The 20,269-nt window shown below is 47.9% G+C and overlaps 1 protein-coding gene and 1 long non-coding RNA gene across 38 annotated transcripts in view; both read right to left on the bottom strand.

Moving 5' to 3' along the window:
• Nucleotides 1-631: 631 nt before the first annotated feature.
• Nucleotides 632-20,269, bottom strand: part of LOC121845709 (zinc finger protein 710-like) — a 57,435-nt gene continuing 37,797 nt past the window's right edge. For both annotated transcript variants that reach the window (XM_042317524.1, XM_042317525.1), the window contains exons 4-5: nt 11,506-11,677; nt 632-2,703 (exon numbers count right to left, since the gene is read on the bottom strand). In XM_042317524.1, the coding sequence (XP_042173458.1) occupies nt 2,513-2,703; nt 11,506-11,677 (363 nt within the window). In that variant the 3' untranslated portion in view covers nt 632-2,512. The remainder of the gene's footprint in view (nt 2,704-11,505; nt 11,678-20,269) is intronic.
• On the bottom strand, nt 11,684-17,264 carry LOC121845710. Of its 36 annotated transcripts, XR_006082703.1 has the most exons (15): nt 16,775-17,264; nt 16,590-16,640; nt 16,161-16,262; nt 15,910-16,011; nt 15,595-15,841; nt 15,038-15,233; nt 14,941-14,987; nt 14,266-14,316; nt 14,165-14,211; nt 14,064-14,114; nt 13,869-14,017; nt 13,339-13,389; nt 13,004-13,156; nt 12,564-12,806; nt 12,332-12,360 (listed from the first exon to the last, which is right to left on the bottom strand). It is a non-coding gene; the product is annotated as an uncharacterized LOC121845710 (long non-coding RNA). The 36 variants fall into 36 exon arrangements; XR_006082705.1 differs by lacking the exons at nt 12,332-12,360; nt 14,064-14,114; nt 14,165-14,211; nt 14,266-14,316; nt 14,941-14,987 and adding exons at nt 11,684-11,894; nt 11,967-12,010; nt 12,230-12,287; nt 14,472-14,522 and having other exon boundaries at nt 12,611-12,806; XR_006082714.1 differs by lacking the exons at nt 12,332-12,360; nt 14,064-14,114; nt 14,165-14,211; nt 14,266-14,316; nt 14,941-14,987 and adding exons at nt 11,684-11,894; nt 12,237-12,287; nt 14,472-14,522 and having other exon boundaries at nt 12,611-12,661; nt 12,756-12,806.

The raw sequence follows: 20,269 nt of genomic DNA, 5'->3' as shown, positions 1-20,269 counted from the left end.
TGTGTTTGAAATTCACTGCTCGACTGAGGGACCTTACAATTATCTGTATGTGTGGGGTACAGAGATAAGGTAGTCATTCAAGAAACATGCTAAACAGTATTATTGCACACAGACTGAGTCCATGCAACTTGGTAAGCACATTTTTATTCCTGAACTTATTTAGGCTGGCCATAATAAAGGGGTTGAATACTTACTGACTCAAGACATTTCAGCTTCTCATAAAAAATTCTACAAACATAAATTCACCTTGACATTATGGGGTATTATTGTGTGTAGGCCAGTGACATTGAATCCATTTTAAATCCAGGCTGTAACACAACATGTGTAAAAAGTCCAGGGGTGTGAAGACTTTCTGAAGGCGCTGTATACAGTGTGTCTATTTGGATCTAAGATCAGAGTTATACTGCATCTGGCACGGCCTTCTGTCAAAACATACTGATTGGTGAATGATTCCATGGCAGGTAAGATGTTTCTGTGTAAAACTGATTTCTGAGTGCTGATACAGTTCCATACCACAACTTATCAGAGTTTAGATCTGTCACTATATGTCTGATAGAATATCCCAAGGATTTCTAGACCAATCATGTCTGGTAGAATATCCCAAAGACTTCTAGACCAATCATGTCTGGTCGATTATCCCAAAGGACTTCTAGACCAATCATGTCTGGTAGAATATCCCAAAGACTTCTAGACCAATCATGTCTGGTAGAATATCCCAAAGACTTCTAGACCAATCATGTCTGGTAGAATATCCCAAAGACTTCTAGACCAATCATGTCTGGTAGATTATCCCAAAGGACTTCTAGACCAATCATGTCTGGTAGAATATCCCAAAGACTTCTAGACCAATCATGTCTGGTCGATTATCCCAAAGGACTTCTAGACCAATCATGTCTGGTAGAATATCCCAAAGACTTCTAGACCAATCATGTCTGGTAGAATATCCCAAAGACTTCTAGACCAATCATGTCTGGTAGAATATCCCAAAGACTTCTAGACCAATCATGTCTGGTAGAATATCCCAAAGGACTTTAGACCAATCATGTCTGGTAGAATATCCCAAAGGACTTTAGACCAATCATGTCTGGTAGAATATCCCAAAGACTTCTAGACCAATCATGTCTGGTAGAATATCCCAAAGACTTCTAGACCAATCATGTCTGGTAGAATATCCCAAAGACTTCTAGACCAATCATGTCTGGTAGATTATCCCAAAGGACTTCTAGACCAATCATGTCTGGTAGAATATCCCAAAGACTTCTAGACCAATCATGTCTTGTCGATTATCCCAAAGGACTTCTAGACCAATCATGTCTGGTAGAATATCCCAAAGACTTCTAGACCAATCATGTCTGGTCGATTATCCCAAAGGACTTCTAGACCAATCATGTCTGGTAGAATATCCCAAAGACTTCTAGACCAATCATGTCTGGTCGATTATCCCAAAGGACTTCTAGACCAATCATGTCTGGTAGAATATCCCAAAGACTTCTAGACCAATCATGTCTGGTAGAATATCCCAAAGACTTCTAGACCAATCATGTCTGGTAGAATATCCCAAAGGACGTTAGACCAATCATGTCTGGTAGAATATACCAAAGGACTTCTAGACACAATCGTCAGTCTCAGAGTCACTTCTATCAGAGACGGGTGGAGCGAATTGGCTGTTGAAGTGCATGTCCTGCCCCTCCATCAGGACAGGTCAGTTCTGGTTCTTAAAGAGTCCATGAACCCCCTCCCTGTGTCTCACTGCCACAGCACGCCCTAACCTTAACCCAGTCTCTCTCACTGCCACAGCACGCCCTAACCTAGACTCACTGCCACAGCACGCCCTAACCCAGTCTCTCTCACTGCCACAGCACGCCCTAACCCAGTCTCTCTCACTGCCACAGCACGGCAGCCATGTTGTCTGTTCCCCACCCATGGTCTCCTCTCCATTAACAAAAGCTGAAGAACATACACACATCCAGGTACTTTCCACAGGTGCTGGAGTTCTAGGTAAACTCATGGAAAACAGAAAGGAAAACGCCACACTGCTGCTTGTGCTCCCAGATATCTATTCATAACAATGTTTCCACCATTAGGTCCTGGATACCTGATGAAGACCTAAGGGTGGAAACGTTATAAATAAATATCAGCTGGGAGCATGAGCAGCAGTGTGGCATTTTCCTTTCTGTTTTCCCATGGTCTGTAGTTAGTCCACCAATAACCCATGGTCTGTAGTTAGTCCACCAATAAACCATGGTCTGTAGTTAGTCCACCAATAACCTATGGTCTGTAGTTAGTCCACCAATAACCCATGGTCTGTAGTTAGTCCACCAATAACCCATGGTCTGTAGTTAGTCCACCAATAACCCATGGTCTGTAGTTAGTCCACCAATAACCCATGGTCTGTAGTTAGTCCACCAATAACCCATGGTCTGCAGTTAGTCCACCATTAACCCATGGTCTCTTCTCCATTAATCCATGGTGTCTAATGGTCTGTAGTCCATTAACACTATTCTCCTGCTGCTCAAGACGTGTTGTAGTTAGCTGTATCCTTCCCAAAGTTGTAATAGTTGTCCATGTCGTCCATGTTGGCCGTGGTGAGCTTGGTGAGGTTCTGGGAGCCTCCATTATCCATGTTGTTGTTTGCCCCTGAGGTCTCAAAGTCAAAGTTGTCCTCCTCATAGTGGCCCTGGCCCTCCATCCCAGGAAGAGCATCTGGGAACACACAGAGAAACAGGGCTGTTAGGGAGAGTACAGTGGTTGAACCAACCCAGAACACAGTGGTAGAACCAACCCCAACCCAGAACACAGTGGTAGAACCAACCCCAACCCAGAACACAGTGGTAGAACCAACCCCAACCCAGAACACAGTGGTTGAACCAACCCCAACCCAGAACACAGTGGTTGAACCAACCCCAACCCAGAACACAGTGGTTGAACCAACCCCAACCCCGAGGAACACAGTGGTTGAACCAACCCCAACCCAGAACACAGTGGTTGAACCAACCCCAACCCAGAACACAGTGGTTGAACCAACCCCAACCCAGAACACAGTGGTTGAACCAACCCCAACCCAGAACACAGTGGTTGAACCAACCCCAACCCAGAACAGTGGTAGAACCAACCCTAATCCCAACCCAGAACACAGTGGTTGAACAAACCCTAACCCCAACCCAGAAAACAGTGGTTGAACAAACCCTAACCCAGAACACAGTGGTAGGACCAACCCCAACCCCAATCCAGAACCCAGTGGTTGAACAAACCCAGAACACAGTGGTAGGACCAACCCTAACCCCAACCCAGAGGTTGAACAAACCCAGAACCCAGTGGTTGAACCAACCCAGAACCCAGTGGTTGAACCAACCCTAACCCAGAACACAGTGGTAGAACAAACCCTAACCCCAACCCAGAACACAGTGTAAGAACAAACCCTAACCCCAACCCAGAACACAGTGGTAGAACCAACTGGATCACAAACAAAGTTTTAACAAACAGGATATACAACCACCAAGTCAGGCTGCTCATTGACTGTTACTAACACTAAGCCTACAATAAGAAGGCTACAGGAATGGTAGTTAGGTGGCTGAATAAATAAGTGATGGATCGTGAGATGAGAGGAAGGAGAGTAAAGCCCTACCTTGTCCGTCAGGGGAGATGTTCATGCTGGGTTAGGGTAAAGGGTTAGGGATAAAGCCCTACCTTGTCCGTCAGGGGAGATGTCCATGCTGGGTTAGGGTAAAGGGTTAGGGATAAAGGTTAGGGTACCTTGTCCGTCAGGGGAGATGTTCATGCTGGGTTAGGGTAAAGGGTTAGGGGTAAAGGGTTAGGTCTTAGGGTAAAGGGTTAGGGTAAAGGGTTAGGGGGTAAAGGGTTAAAGGGTTTGTTCTTAGGGTAAAGGGTTAGGGGTAAAGGGTTTGGGTTCTTAGGGTAAAGGGTTAGGGGGTAAAGGGTTTGTTCTTAGGGTAAAGGGTTAGGGGTAAAGGGTTAGAGTAAAGGGTTAGGGGGTAAAGGGTTAGGGTAAAGGGTTAGGTCTTAGGGTAAAGGGTTAGGGGGGTTAGGGGTAAAGGGTTAGGGTAAAGGGTTTGTTCTTAGGGTAAAGGGTTAGGGGTAAAGGGTTCTTAGGGTAAAGGGTTAGGGGGTTAAAAAGGGTTAGGGTAAAGGGTTTAAAGTTAGGGTCTTAGGGTAAAGGGTTAGGGGTAAAGGGTTAGGGTAAAGGGTTTAAAGGGTTCTTAGGGTAAAGGGTTAGGGGTAAAGGGTTTGTTCTTAGGGTAAAGGGTTAGGGGTAAAGGGTTAGGGTAAAGGGTTAGGGTAAAGGGTTAGGGGTAAAGGGTTAGGGGTAAAGGGTTTGTTCTTAGGGTAAAGGGTTTGTTCTTAGGGTAAAGGGTTAGGGGTAAAGGGTTAGGGGTAAAGGGTTAAAAAGGGTTCTTAGGGTAAAGGGTTAAAGGGTTAGGGTAAAGGGTAAAGGGTTAGTTCTTAAAGGGTAAAGGGTTAGGGGTAAAGGGTTTGTTCTTAGGGTAAAGGGTTAGGGGTAAAGGGTTTGGGGTCTTAGGGTAAAGGGTTAGGGTAAAGGGTTTGTTCTTAGGGTAAAGGGTTAGGGGTAAAGGGTTTGTTCTTAGGGTAAAGGGTTAGGGGTAAAGGGTTAGGGTAAAGGGTTAAAAGGGTTAGGTCTTAGGGTAAAGGGTTAGGGGTAAAGGGTTAGGGGTTAGGGGTAAAGGGTAAAGGGTTCTTAGGGTAAAGGGTTAGGGGTAAGGGTTTGTTCTTAGGGTAAAGGGTTAGGGGTAAAGGGTTTGTTAGGGTAAAGGGTTTGTTCTTAGGGTAAAGGGTTAAGGGTTAGGGGTAAAGGGTTAGGGTAAAGGGTTTGGGTCTTAGGGTAAAGGGTTTGTTCTTAGGGTAAAGGGTTAGGGGGTAAAGGGTTAGGGTTAGGGTAAAGGGTTTGTTCTTAGGGTAAAGGGTTAGGGTAAAGGGTTAGGGTAAAGGGTTAGGGGTAAAGGGTTTGTTCTTAGGGTAAAGGGTTAGGGGTAAAGGGTTTGGGTCTTAGGGTAAAGGGTTTGTTCTTAGGGTAAGGGTTAGGGTAAAGGGTTTGTTCTTAGGGTAAAGGGTTTGTTCTTAGGGTAAAGGGTTAGGGGGGTAGGGGTTTGTTCTTAAGGGTTAGGGTAAAGGGTTAGGTCTTAGGGTAAAGGGTTAGGGGTAAAGGGTTTGTTCTTAGGGTAAAGGGTTAGGGGTAAAGGGTTTGTTCTTAGGGTAAAGGGTTAGGGGTAAAGGGTTTGGTCTTAGGGTAAAGGGTTAGGGGTAAAGGGTTAGGGGGTAAAGGGTTAGGGGTTTGTTCTTAGGGTTAGGGTAAAGGGTAAAGTTTGTTCTTAGGGTAAAGGGTTTAGGGGTAAAGGGTTTGTTCTTAGGGTAAAGGGTTAGGGGTAAAGGGTTTGTTCTTAGGGTAAAGGGTTAGGGGTAAAGGGTTTGGTCTTAGGGTAAAGGGTTAGGGGTAAAGGGTTAGGGTAAAGGGTTTGTTCTTAGGGTAAAGGGTTAGGGGTAAAGGGTTAGTGGTGATCCAAGATGGCGTAGCAGTAAGTCGTCCTGTCTCGTCGTGTCCCTCGTATATATCGTCTATTTTTCGTTTTTTACATATTTTTCTTCAAAAACATTTTGCTAAACCTAAGCTTCCAAATACTCTCCTGCAACCCGCCTCACCCAATGTAGCTATTTTTCCTAAAGTATTTATATTTACTTCGGAACCGGAACCCCTCAACTGAAGCTAGCCGGCTAACCACCAGCTATGCTAGCGGTCTTCAGCTAACCGGTCATCAGCTAAGCTAACCTTTAGCTCGGAAAGGCATACAGTAAACTACTGTCTTATACACAGTGTAAGGGGATAAAGAATATGTACATAAGGATATATGAATGAGTGATGGTACAGAGCAGCATAGGCAAGATACAGTAGATGATATTGAGTACAGTATATACATATGAGATGAGTATGTAAACCAAGTGGCATTAGTTAAAGTGGCTAGTGATACATGTATTACATAAGGATGCAGTCGATGATATAGAGTACAGTATCAACGTATGCATATGAGATGAATAATGTAGGGTAAGTAACATTATATAAGGTAGCATTGTTTAAAGTGGCTAGTGATATATTTACATCATTTCCCATCAATTCCCATGATTAAAGTGGCTGGAGTAGAGTCAGTGTCATTGACAGTGTGTTGGCAGTAGCCACTCAATGTTAGTGGTGGCTGTTTAACAGTCTGATGGCCTTGAGATAGAAGCTGTTTTTCAGTCTCTCGGTCCCAGCTTTGATGCACCTGTACTGACCTCGCCTTCTGGATGACAGCGGGGTGAACAGGCAGTGGCTCGGGTGGTTGATGTCCTTGATGATCTTTGTGGCCTTCCTGTAGCATCGGGTGGTGTAGGTGTCCTGGAGGGCAGGTAGTTTGCCCCGGTGATGCGTTGTGCAGACCTCACTACCCTCTGGAGAGCCTTACGGTTGAGGGCGGTGCAGTTGCCATACCAGGCGGTGATACAGCCCGCCAGGATGCTCTCGATTGTGCATCTGTAGAAGTTTGTGAGTGCTTTTGGTGACAAGCCAAATTTCTTCAGCCTCCTGAGGTTGAAGAGGCGCTGCTGCGCCTTCCTCACGATGCTGTCTGTGTGAGTGGACCAGTTCAGTTTGTCTGTGATGTGTATGCCGAGGAACTTAAAACTTGCTACCCTCTCCACTACTGTTCCATCGATGTGGATGGGGGGGTGTTCCCTCTGCTGTTTCCTGAAGTCCACAATCATCTCCTTAGTTTTGTTGACGTTGAGTGTGAGGTTATTTTCCTGACACCACACTCCGAGGGCCCTCACCTCCTCCCTGTAGGCCGTCTCGTCATTGTTGGTAATCAAGCCTACCACTGTTGTGTCGTCCGCAAACTTGATGATTGAGTTGGAGGCGTGCATGGCCACGCAGTCATGGGTGAACAGGGAGTACAGGAGAGGGCTCAGAACGCACCCTTGTGGGGCCCCAGTGTTGAGGATCAGCGGGGAGGAGATGTTGTTGCCTACCCTCACCACCTGGGGGCGGCCCTTCAGGAAGTCCAGTACCCAGTTGCACAGGGCGGGGTCGAGACCCAGGGTCTCAAGCTTGAAGACGAGCTTGGAGGGTACTATGGTGTTGAATGCCGAGCTGTAGTCGATGAACAGCATTCTCACATTGGTATTCCTCTTGTCCAGATGGGTTAGGGCAGTGTGCAGTGTGGTTGAGATTGCATCGTCTGTGGACCTATTTGGGCGGTAAGCAAATTGGAGTGGGTCAAGGGTGTCAGGTAGGTTGGAGGTGATATGGTCCTTGACTAGTCTCTCAAAGCACTTCATGATGACGGATGTGAGTGCTACGGGGCGGTAGTCGTTTAGCTCAGTTACCTTAGCTTTCTTGGGAACAGGAACAATGGTGGCCCTCTTGAAGCATGTGGGAACAGCAGACTGGTATAGGGATTGATTGAATATGTCCGTAAACACACCGGCCAGCTGGTCTGCGCATGCTCTGAGGGCGCGGCTGGGGATGCCGTCTGGGCCTGCAGCCTTGCGAGGGTTAACACGTTTAAATGTCTTACTCACTTCGGCTGCAGTGAAGGAGAGACCGCATGTTTTCGTTGCAGGCCGTGTCAGTGGCACTGTATTGTCCTCAAAGCGGGCAAAAAGTTATTTAGTCTGCCTGGGAGCAAGACATCCTGGTCCGTGACTGGGCTGGGTTTCTTCCTGTAGTCCGTGATTGACTGTAGACCCTGCCACATGCCTCTTGTGTCTGAGCCGTTGAATTGAGATTCTATTTTGTCTCTGTACTGGCGCTTAGCTTGTTTGATAGCCTTGCGGAGGGAATAGCTGCACTGTTTGTATTCAGTCATGTTACCAGACACCTTGCCCTGATTAAAAGCAGTGGTTCGCGCCTTCAGTTTCACACGAATGCTGCCATCAATCCACGGTTTCTGGTTAGGGAATGTTTTAATCGTTGCTATGGGAACGACATCTTCAACGCACGTTCTAATGAACTCGCACACCGTATCAGCGTATTCGTCAATGTTGTTGTCTGACGCAATACGAAACATCTCCCAGTCCACGTGATGGAAGCAGTCTTGGAGTGTGGAGTCAGCTTGGTCGGACCAGCGTTGGACAGACCTCGTGGGAGTTAATGAAAAAAAATCGCTGAATAGGGGGTCCAGATTGTCAAGCCCAGCTGATTTGTACGGGTCCAGGTTTTGCAGCTCTTTCAGAACATCTGCTATCTGGATTTGGGTAAAGGAGAACCTGGAGAGGCTTGGGCGAGGAGCTGCCGGGGGGGCAGAGCTGTTGGCCGAGGTTGGAGTAGCCAGGCGGAAGGCATGGCCAGCCGTTGAGAAATGCTTATTGAAGTTTTCGATAATCATGGATTTATCGGTGGTGACCGTGTTACCTAGCCTCAGTGCAGTGGGCAGCTGGGAGGAGGTGCTCTTGTTCTCCATGGACTTCACAGTGTCCCAGAACTTTTTGGAGTTGGAGCTACAGGATGCAAACTTCTGCCTGAAGAAGCTGGCCTTAGCTTTCCTGACTGACTGCGTGTATTGGTTCCGGACTTCCCTGAACAGTTGCATATCCCGGGGACTATTCGATGCTATTGCAGTCCGCCACAGGATGTTTTTGTGCTGGTCGAGGGCAGTCAGGTCTGGGGTGAACCAAGGACTGTATCTGTTCTTAGTTCTGCATTTTTTGAACGGAGCATGCTTATCTAAAATGGTAAGGAAGTTACTTTTAAAGAATGACCAGGCATCCTCAACTGACGGGATGAGGTCAATGTCCTTCCAGGATACCCGGGCCAGGTCGATTAGAAAGGCCTGCTCACAGAAGTGTTTTAGGGAGCGTTTGACAGTGATGAGGGGTGGTCGTTTGACTGCGGCTCCGTAGCGGATACAGGCAATGAGGCAGTGATCGCTGAGATCCTGGTTGAAGACAGCGGAGGTGTATTTGGAGGGCCAGTTGGTCAGGATGACGTCTATGAGGGTGCCCTTGTTTACAGAGTTAGGGTTGTACCTGGTGGGTTCCTTGATGATTTGTGTGAGATTGAGGGCATCTAGCTTAGATTGTAGGACTGGCAGGGTGTTAAGCATATCCCAGTTTAGGTCACCTAACAGAACAAACTCTGAGGCTAGATGGGGGGCGATCAATTCACAAATGGTGTCCAGGGCACAGCTGGGAGCTGAGGGGGGGTCGGTAGCAGCCGGCAACAGTGAGAGACTTATTTCTGGAGAGAGTAATTTTCAAAATTAGTAGTTCGAACTGTTTGGGTATGGACCTGGAAAGTATGATATTACTTTGCAGGCTCTCTCTGCAGTAGACTGCAACTCCTCCCCCTTTAGCAGTTCTATCTTGACGGAAGATGTTATAGTTGGGTATGGAAATCTCTGAATTTTTGGTGGCCTTCCTGAGCCAGGATTCAGACACAGCAAGGACATCAGGGTTAGCAGAGTGTACTTCCGGCGCCGACAGAGATGGCCGCCTCGCTTCGCGTTCCTAGGAAACTATGCAGTTTTTTGTTTTTTTACGTGTTATTTCTTACACTAGTACCCCAGGTCATCTTAGGTTTCATTACATACAGCCGAGAAGAACTACTGAATATAAGATCAGCGTCAACTCACCATCAGTACGACCAAGAATATGTTTTTCGCGATGCGGATCCTGTGTTCTGCCTTACAACCAGTGTGTGGATCACATGCAGCGACCCAAAAAAACGACTCAGAAAAAGAGGGAAACGAAGTGGTCTTCTGGTCAGACTCCGGAGACGGGCACATCGTGCACCACTCCCTAGCATTCTTCTTGCCAATGTCCAGTCTCTTGACAACAAGGTTGATGAAATCCGAGCAAGGGTAGCATTCCAGAGGGACATCAGAGACTGTAACGTTCTCTGCTTCACGGAAACATGGCTAACTGGAGAGACGCAATCCGAAGCGGTGCAGCCAGCGGGTTTCTCCACGCATCGCGCCGACAGAAACAAACATCTTTCTGGTAAGAAGACGGGCGGGGGCGTATGCCTTATGGCCAACGTGACATGGTGTGATGAAAGAAACATACAGGAACTCAAATCCTTCTGTTCACCTGATTTAGAATTCCTCACAATCAAATGTAGACCGCATTATCTACCAAGAGAATTCTCTTCGATTATAATCACAGCCGTATATATCCCCCAAGCAGACACATCGATGGCTCTGAACGAACTTTATTTAACTCTCTGCAAACTGGAAACGATTTATCCGGAGGCTGCATTCATTGTAGCTGGGGATTTTAACAAGGCCAATCTGAAAACAAGACTCCCTAAATTTGATCAGCATATCGATTGCGCAACCAGGGGTGGAAAGACCCTGGATCATTGTTACTCTAACTTCCGCGACGCATATAAGGCCCTGCCCCGCCCCCCTTTCGGAAAAGCTGACCACGTTGTGGAGCTGACCACTCCATTTTGTTGATCCCTGCCTACAGACAGAAACTAAAACAAGAAGCTCCCACGCTTAGAGTAAAGTGGGGGTTAGAGTAAAGGGTTAGGTCTTAGGGTAAAGGGTTAGGGGTAAAGGGTTAAAGTAAAGGGTTAGGTCTTAGGGTAAAGGGTTAGGGGTAAAGGGTTTGTTCTTAGGGTAAAGGGTTAGGGGTAAAGGGTTAGGTCTTAGGGTAAAGGGTTAGGGGTAAAGGGTTAGGGTAAAGGGTTTGTTCTTAGGGTAAAGGGTTTGTTCTTAGGGTAAAGGGTTAGGGGTAAAGGGTTAGGGTAAAGGGTTTGTTCTTAGGGTAAAGGGTTTGTTCTTAGGGTAAAGGGTTAGGGGTAAAGGGTTAGGGGTAAAGGGTTTGTTCTTAGGGTAAAGGGTTAGGGGTAAAGGGTTAGGTCTTAGGGTAAAGGGTTAGGGGTAAAGGGTTAGAGTAAAGGGTTAGGTCTTAGGGTAAAGGGTTAGGGGTAAAGGGTTTGTTCTTAGGGTAAAGGGTTAGGGGTAAAGGGTTAGGGTAAAGGGTTTGTTCTTAGGGTAAAGGGTTAGGGGTAAAGGGTTAGGATAAAGGGTTAGGGGTAAAGGGTTAGGGGTAAAGGGTTAGGGGTAAAGGGTAAAGGGTTAGGGGTAAAGTGTTTGTTCTTAGGGTAAAGCGTTAGGGGTAAAGGGTTAGGGGTAAAGGGTTAGGGGTAAAGGGTAAAGCGTTAGGGGTAAAGCGTTAGGGGTAAAGGGTTAGGGGTAAAGGGTAAAGCGTTAGGGGTAAAGCGTTAGGGGTAAAGGTTAGGGGTAAAGGGTAAAGCGTTAGGGGTAAAGGGTTAGGGGTAAAGCGTTAGGGGTAAAGCGTTAGGGGTAAAGGGTAAAGCGTTAGGGGTAAAGCGATAGGGGTAAAGCGTTAGGGGTAAAGGGTAAAGCGTTAGGGGTAAAGGGTAAAGCGTTAGGGGTAAAGGGTAAAGCGTTAGGGGTAAAGCGTTAGGGGTAAAGCGTTAGGGTTTGGGTTAAGGTAAATGGTTAGGGTAAAGGGTTAGGGGTCAAGCCCTACCTTGTCCGTCAGGTGAGATGTCCATGCCGTGTTTGACCTTCATGTGTCGGCTGAGGTTCCCCTTCAGGTTAAACTTGGAGGAGCAGTAAGGACACTTGAAGGGTTTGGAGCCGGCGTGGAGGTGCATGTGACCCAGCAGGTTGTACATTCTGTTGAACGACTTCCCGCACACCTGGAAAAGTCAAAGCACGAGTAACATTATATGTTCGTGATCGTTTGGCTTGACAACATCAGGGCATGGCTAATAACTGTAGTCCCTGCTACCAGTCCCTATTAAACAACCCCCAAGACCTAACTGTAGTCCCTGCTACCAGTCCCTATTAACCAACCCCCAAGACCTAACCGTAGTCCCTGGCTGCTACCAGTCCCTATTAACCAACCCCCAAGACCTAACTGTAGTCCCTGCTACCAGTCCCTATTAACCAACCCCAAGACCTAACTGTAGACCTCCCTAAACTGACCTAACTGTAGTCCCTGGCTGCTACCAGTCCCTATTAACCAACCCCTAAGACCTAACCCTGTAGTCCCTGGCTGCTACCAGTCCCTATTAACCAACCCCCCTGGCTGCTAAGACCTAACCTAACTAGTCCCTGCTACCAGTCCCTATTAACCAACCCCCAAGACCTAACTGTAGTCCCTGCTACCAGTCCCTATTAACCAACCCCCCCAAGACCTAACCGTAGTCCCTGGCTGCTACCAGTCCCTATTAACCAACCCCCAAGACCCAAGACCTAACCGTAGTCCCTGGCTGCTACCAGTCCCTATTAACCAACCCCCAAGACCTAACCCTATTAACCAACCCCCAAGTAGTCCCTGGCTGCTACCAGTCCCTATTAACCAACCCCCAAGACCTAACTATTAGTCCCTGGCTGCTACCAGTCCCTATTAACCACCCCAAGACCTAACTATAGTCCCTGCTACTGCTACCAGTCCCTATTAACCAACCCCCCCCAAGACCTAACTGTAGTCCCTATTAACCAACTGCTACCAGTCCCCCCCATTAACCCTATTAACCAACCCCCTAACCGTAGTCCCTAGACCCCTAACCTGGCTGCTACCAGTAGGCCCTGGCTGCTACCAGTCCCTATTAACCAACCCCCAAGACCTAACTGTAGTCCCTGGCTGCTACCAGTCCCTATTAACCAACCCCCAAGACCTAACTATAGTCCCTGCTACCAGTCCCTATTAACCAACCCCCAAGACCTAACCGTAATCCCTGCTACCAGTCCCTATTAACCTACCCCCAAGACCTAACCGTAATCCCTGGCTGCTACCAGTCCCTATTAACCAACGCCCAAGACCTAACCGTAGTCCCTGCTGCCAGTCCCTATTAACCAACCCCCAAGACCTAACTGTAGTCCCTGGCTGCTACCAGTCCCTATTAACCAACCCCCCCCCAAGACCTAACTATAGTCCCTGCTAACCAACCCCAAGACCTAACCAGTCCCTATTAGTCCCTATTAACCAACCCCCCCTGGCTGCTACCAGTCCCTAAGACCTAACCGTAGTCCCTGGCTGCTACCAGTCCCTATTAACCAACCCCCAAGACCTAACCGTAGGCCCTGGCTGCTACCAGTCCCTATTAACCAACCCCCAAGACCTAACCGTAGTCCCTGGCTGCTACCAGTCCCTATTAACCAACCCCCAAGACCTAACCAGTCCCCAGTCCCTATTAACCAACCAGTCCCCAACCCCCAACTGCTACCCCTATTAACCAACCCCCAAGACCTAACTGTAGTCCCTGGCTGCTACCAGTCCCTATTAACCAACCCCCAAGACCTAACCGTAGTCCCTGGCTGCTACCAGTCCCTATTAACCAACCCCCCCTAAGACCTAACCGTAGTCCCTGGCTGCTACCAGTCCCTATTAACCAACCCCCAAGACCTAACCGTAGACCTAACTGGCTGCCCTGGCTGCTGGTCCCTATTAACCAACCCCCAAGACCTAACCGTAGTCCCTGGCTGCTACCAGTCCCTATTAACCAACCCCCAAGACCTAACCGTAGTCCCTGGCTACCAGTCCTATTAACCACCGTCCCTATTAACCAACCCCCCTAAGACCTAACCTAACCAGTCCCTAGTAACCCCCCAAGACCTAACTATAGTCCCTGCTACCAGTCCCTATTAACCAACCCCCAAGACCTAACTATAGTCCCTGGCTGCTACCAGTCCCTATTAACCAACCCCCAAGACCTAACTGTAGTCCCTGGCTGCTACCAGTCCCTATTAACCAACCCCCAAGACCTAACTAAAGTCACTGGCTGCTACCAGTCCCTATTAACCAACCCCCCTAAGACCTAACTATAGTCACTGCTACCAGTCCCTATTAACCAACCCCCCTAAGACCTGCTAACCCTATTAGACCTAACTATAGTCACTGCTACCAGTCCCTATTAACCAACCCCCAAGACCTAACTATAGTCCCTGGCTGCTACCAGTCCCTATTAACCAACCCCCAAGACCTAACCGTAGTCCCTGGCTGCTACCAGTCCCTATTAACCAACCCCCAAGACCTAACCGTAGTCCCTGTCCCAGTCCCTATTAACCAACCCCCAAGACCTAACTGTAGTCCCTGGCTGCTACCAGTCCCTATTAACCAACCCCCAAGACCTAACTAGTCCCTGGCTGCTACCAGTCCCTATTAACCAACCCCCCAAGACCTAACTATAGTCACTGCTACCAGTCCCTATTAACCAACCCCCAAGACCTAACTGACCTAGGCCCTGGCTGCTACCAGTCCCTATTAACCAACCCCCAAGACCTAACTGTAGGCCCTGGCTGCTACCAGTCCCTATTAACCAACCCCCAAGACCTAACTGCTAGTCCCTGGCTGCTACCAGTCCCTATTAACCAACCCCCAAGACCTAACTAGTCCCTAGTCACTGCTACCAGTCCCTATTAACCAACCCCCAAGACCTAACTAAAGTCCCTGGCTGCTACCAGTCCCTATTAACCAACCCCCAAGACCTAACTGTAGTCCCTGGCTGCTACCAGTCCCTATTAACCAACCCCCAAGACCTAACCGTAGTCCCTGGCTGCTACCAGTCCCTATTAACCAACCCCCCCTGGCTGCTAAGACCTAACCCCCAAGACCTAGTCCCTGGCTGCTACCAGTCCCTATTAACCAACCCCCTGCTAAGACCTAACCAACCCCCAGTCCCTGGCTGCTACCAGTCCCTATTAACCAACCCCCAAGACCTAACTATAGTCCCTGGCTGCTACCAGTCCCTATTAACCAACCCCCAAGACCTAACCGTAGTCCCTGGCTGCTACCAGTCCCTATTAACCAACCCCCCTAACTGTAGTCCCTGGCTGCTACCAGTCCCTATTAACCAACCCCCAAGACCTAACTGTAGTCTACCAGTCCCCCTATTAACCAACCCCCAAGACCTAACTATAGTCCTGCTACCAGTCCCTATTAACCAACCCCCAAGACCTAACTATAGTCACTGCTACCAGTCCCTATTAACCAACCCCCAAGACCTAACTGTAGGCCCTGGCTGCTACCAGTCCCTATTAACCAACCCCAAGACCTAACTGTAGGCCCTGGCTGCTACCAGTCCCTATTAACCAACCCCCAAGACCTAACTGTAGGCCCTGGCTGCTACCAGTCCCTATTAACCAACCCCCAAGACCTAACTATAGTCACTGCTACCAGTCCCTATTAACCAACCCCCAAGACCTAACTATAGTCACTGCTACCAGTCCCTATTAACCAACCCCCAAGACCTAACTGAGTCCCTGGCTAACTCCCTATTAACCAACCCCCTAACTATAGTAGTCCCTGGCTGCTACCAGTCCCTATTAACCAACCCCCCTAAGACCTAACCAACCCCCAAGACCTAACTATCCCTGGCTGCTACCAGTCCCTATTAACCAACCCCCAAGACCTAACTGTAGTCCCTGGCTGCTACCAGTCCCTATTAACCAACCCCCAAGACCTAACTGTAGTCCCTGGCTGCTACCAGTCCCTATTAACCAACCCCCAAGACCTAACTAAGTCCCTGGCTGCTACCAGTCCCTATTAACCAACCCCCAAGACCTAACTGTAGTCCCTGGCTGCTAGTCCCTATTAACCAACCCCCAAGACCTAACCGTAGTCCCTGGCTGCTACCAGTCCCTATTAACCAACCCCCAAGACCTAACCGTAGTCCCTGGCTGCTACCAGTCCCTATTAACCAACCCCCAAGACCTAACTATAGTCACTGCTACCAGTCCCTATTAACCAACCCCCAAGACCTAACTATAGTCACTGCTACCAGTCCCTATTAACCAACCCCCAAGACCTAACTGTAGTCCCTGGCTGCTACCAGTCCCTATTAACCAACCCCCAAGACCTAACCCTGTAGTCCCTGGCTGCTGCTACCAGTCCCTACCAGTCCCCCTATTAACCAACCCCCAAGACCTAACCGTAGTCCCTGGCTGCTACCAGTCCCTATTAACCAACCCCCAAGACCTAACTGTAGTCCCTGGCTGCTACCAGTCCCTATTAACCAACCCCCAAGACCTAACTAGTCCCTGGCTGCTACCAGTCCCTATTAACCAACCCCCAAGACCTAACTATAGTCCCTGCTACCAGTCCCTATTAACCAACCCCAAGACCTAGTCCCTATTAACCCTATTAACCAACCCCCAAGACCTAACAACCCCCAAGACCTAACCGTAGTCCCTGGCTGCTACCAGTCCCTATTAACCAACCCCCAAGACCTAACCGTAGTCCCTGGCTGCTACCAGTCCCTATTAACCAACCCCCAAGACCTAACCGTAGTCCCTGCTGCTACCAGTCCCTGGCTGCTAACCAACCCCCCAAGACCTATTAACCAACCCCCCAAGACCTAACTGTAGTCCCTGGCTGCTACCAGTCCCTATTAACCAACCCCAAGACCTAACTATAGTCACTGCTACCAGTCCCTATTAACCAACCCCCAAGACCTAACTATAGTCCCTGGCTGCTACCAGTCCCTATTAACCAACCCCCAAGACCTAACCGTAGTCCCTGGCTGCTACCAGTCCCTATTAACCAACCCCCAAGACCTAACCGTAGTCCCTGGCTGCTACCAGTCCCTATTAACCAACCCCCAAGACCTAACCGTAGTCCCTGGCTGCTACCAGTCCCTATTAACCAACCCCCAAGACCTAACCCCTGGCTGCTACCAGTCCCTATTAACCAACCCCCAAGACCTAACTATAGTCCCTGCTACCAGTCCCTATTAACCAACCCCCAGACCTAACTGGTCTGCTACCAGTCCCTATTAACCAACCCCCAAGACCTAACTGTAGTCCCTGGCTGCTACCAGTCCCTATTAACCAACCCCCAAGACTAGTCCCTGCTACCAGTCCCTATTAACCAACCCCCAAGACCTAACTATAGTCACTGCTACCAGTCCCTATTAACCAACCCCCAAGACCTAACTGTAGGCCCTGGCTGCTACCAGTCCCTATTAACCAACCACCAAGACCTAACTGTAGGCCCTGGCTGCTACCAGTCCCTATTAACCAACCCCCAAGACCTAACTATAGTCACTGCTACCAGTCCCTATTAACCAACCCCCAAGACCTAACTGTAGTCCCTGCTACAAGTCCCTATTTGAGGCAGTAACCAACCTGCAACACGAAAGACTAGGGGGCGGTTATTTCAGAATTCAAATAACAGTGTCCGAAACCCTCCCCTGTAGACAAACACCAATGTTATGTCCACTGGATGGAATCAGAAATTGAGGATCCTTTAATGCAGATGTTTGTAAAGGTAATCCGTACATCCTTTCCTCACCTTGCATTTGAAGGGTTTGACAGGCAGGCCAAAAACTCACCAGGTAATATATCATATAAATATAGAATCTCACCAGGTCATATATAACTTACATATATAATCTCCCCAGGTAATATATAATTTACATATATAATCTCACCAGGTAATAAATCATATAAATATAAACTCACCAGACAATAAAAATACAATAATGTGTGTCATTAGTTTTAGCAGACTGTGTTTGTCTATTGTTGTGACTGATTTTATGACCAATTTATGCAGAATTCCAGGTAATTCAAAGGGTTCATATACTTGTTCTTGTCACTGTATAATATAACCTCACCAGGTCATATATACAATATAAACTCACCAGGTCCTATATACAATATAAACTCACCAGGTCCTATATACAATATAAACTCACCAGGTCGATATATACCATATAAACTCACCAGGTCCTATATACCATATAAACTCACCAGGTCCTATATACCATATAAACTCACCAGGTCCTATATACCATATAAACTCACCAGGTCCTATATACCATATAAACTCACCAGGTCCTATATACCATATAAACTCACCAGGTCCTATATACCATATAAACTCACCAGGTCCTATATACCATATAAACTCACCAGGTCATATATAATATACAAACTCACCAGGTCATATATACACCATATAAACTCACCAGGTCATATATACACCATATAAACTCACCAGGTCATATATACACCATATAAACTCACCAGGTCATATATACACCATATAAACTCACCAGGTCATATATACACCATATAAACTCACCAGGTCATTATATATATAGTATATCATAGAAGTGAGTACACCCCTCACATTTTTGTAAATATTTGAGTATACCTTTTCATGTGACAACACTGAAGAATTGACACTTTGCTACAATGTAAAGTAAATAGTGTACAGCTTGTATAACAGTGTAAATTCGCTGTCCCCCCAAAATTATAAAAAGTTTTTAAAAAGTTATACAAGCTGTACACTCACTGTAGCAAAGTATATATATTTATATATATATAAAAAATATAATAATTACATAAGTATTCATACCCTTTACTCAGTACTTTGTTGAAACACCTTTGGCAGAGATTACAGCCTCGAGTCTTCTTGGTTATGAAGCTATAAGCTTGGCACAATTATATTTGGGGTGTTTCTTCCATTCTCTGCAGATTCTCTCAAGCTGTCAGTTGATGGGGAGCGTTTCTGCACAGCTATTTTCAGGTCTCTCCAGAAATGTTCGATTGGGTTCAAGTCCGGGCTCTGGCTGGGCCACTCAAGGACATTTAGTGAATTGTCCCAAAGCCACTCCTGCTTTGTTTTGACAGTGTGCTTAGGGTTGGTGTCCTCTTGGAAGGTGAACCTTCACCCCAGTCTGAGGTCCTGAGCGCTCTGGGGCAGGTTTTCATCAAGGATCTCTCTGTTCTTTGCTCCGTTCATCTTTCCCTCGATCCTGACTAGTCTCCCAGTCCCTGCCGCTGAAAAACATTCCCACAGCATGATGCTGCCACCACCACCATGCTTCACCGTAGGGATGGTACCAGGTTTCCTACATACGTGACTCTTGGCATTCAGGCCATCATCTGCACATCTATCACTCCAGTGTTAATGCTAAATTGTAATTATTTCACCTCTGTGGCCTATTGCATTGCTTTAACATGACTCCCTAAATTTTATCAGCATATCGATTGCGCAACCAGGGGTGGAAAGACCCTGGATCATTGTTACTCTAACTTCCGCGACGCATATAAGGCCCTGCCCCGCCCCCCTTTCGGAAAAGCTGACCACGACTCCATTTTGTTGATCCCTGCCTACAGACAGAAACTAAAACAAGAGGCTCCCACGCTGAGGTCTGTCCAACGCTGGTCCAAGACTGCTTCCATCACGTGGACTGGGAGATGTTTCATATTGCGTCAGACAACAACATTGACGAATACGCTGATTCGGTGTGCGAGTTCATTAGAACGTGCGTTGAAGATCTCGTTCCCATAGCAACGATTAAAACATTCCCTAACCAGAAACCGTGGATTGATGGCAGCATTCGTGTGAAACTGAAAGCGCGAACCACTGCTTTTAATCAGGGCAAGGTGTCTGGTAACATGACTGAATACAAACAGTGCAGCTATTCCCTCCGCAAGGCTATCAAACAAGCTAAGCGCCAGTACAGAGACAAAGTAGAATCTCAATTCAACGGCTCAGACACAAGAGGCATGTGGCAGGGTCTACAGTCAATCACGGACTACAGGAAGAAATCCAGCCCAGTCACGGACCAGGATGTCTTGCTCCCAGGCAGACTAAATAACTTTTTTGCCCGCTTTGAGGACAATACAGTGCCACTGACACGCCTGCAACGAAAACATGCGGTCTCTCCTTCACTGCAGCCGAGGTGAGTAAGACATTTAAACGTGTTAACCCTCGCAAGGCTGCAGGCCCAGACGGCATCCCCAGCCGCGCCCTCAGAGCATGCGCAGACCAGCTGGCCGGTGTGTTTACGGACATATTCAATCAATCCCTATACCAGTCTGCTGTTCCCACATGCTTCAAGAGGGCCACCATTGTTCCTGTTCCCAAGAAAGCTAAGGTAACTGAGCTAAACGACTACCGCCCCGTAGCACTCACTTCCGTCATCATGAAGTGCTTTGAGAGACTAGTCAAGGACCATATCACCTCCACCCTACCTGACACCCTAGACCCACTCCAATTTGCTTACCGCCCAAATAGGTCCACAGACGATGCAATCTCAACCACACTGCACACTGCCCTAACCCATCTGGACAAGAGGAATACCTATGTGAGAATGCTGTTCATCGACTACAACTCGGCATTCAACACCATAGTACCCTCCAAGATTCGTCATCAAGCTCGAGACCCTGGGTCTCGACCCCGCCCTGTGCAACTGGGTACTGGACTTCCTGACGGGCCGCCCCCAGGTGGTGAGGGTAGGCAACAACATCTCCTCCCCGCTGATCCTCAACACTGG

The sequence above is a fragment of the Oncorhynchus tshawytscha genome, unplaced genomic scaffold (assembly GCF_018296145.1).
Source record: "Oncorhynchus tshawytscha isolate Ot180627B unplaced genomic scaffold, Otsh_v2.0 Un_scaffold_6196_pilon_pilon, whole genome shotgun sequence".
Lineage (NCBI taxonomy): Eukaryota > Metazoa > Chordata > Actinopteri > Salmoniformes > Salmonidae > Oncorhynchus > Oncorhynchus tshawytscha.
Note: the sequence above shows the minus strand (reverse complement) of the source record. Positions and strands in the feature narration are given on the sequence as shown.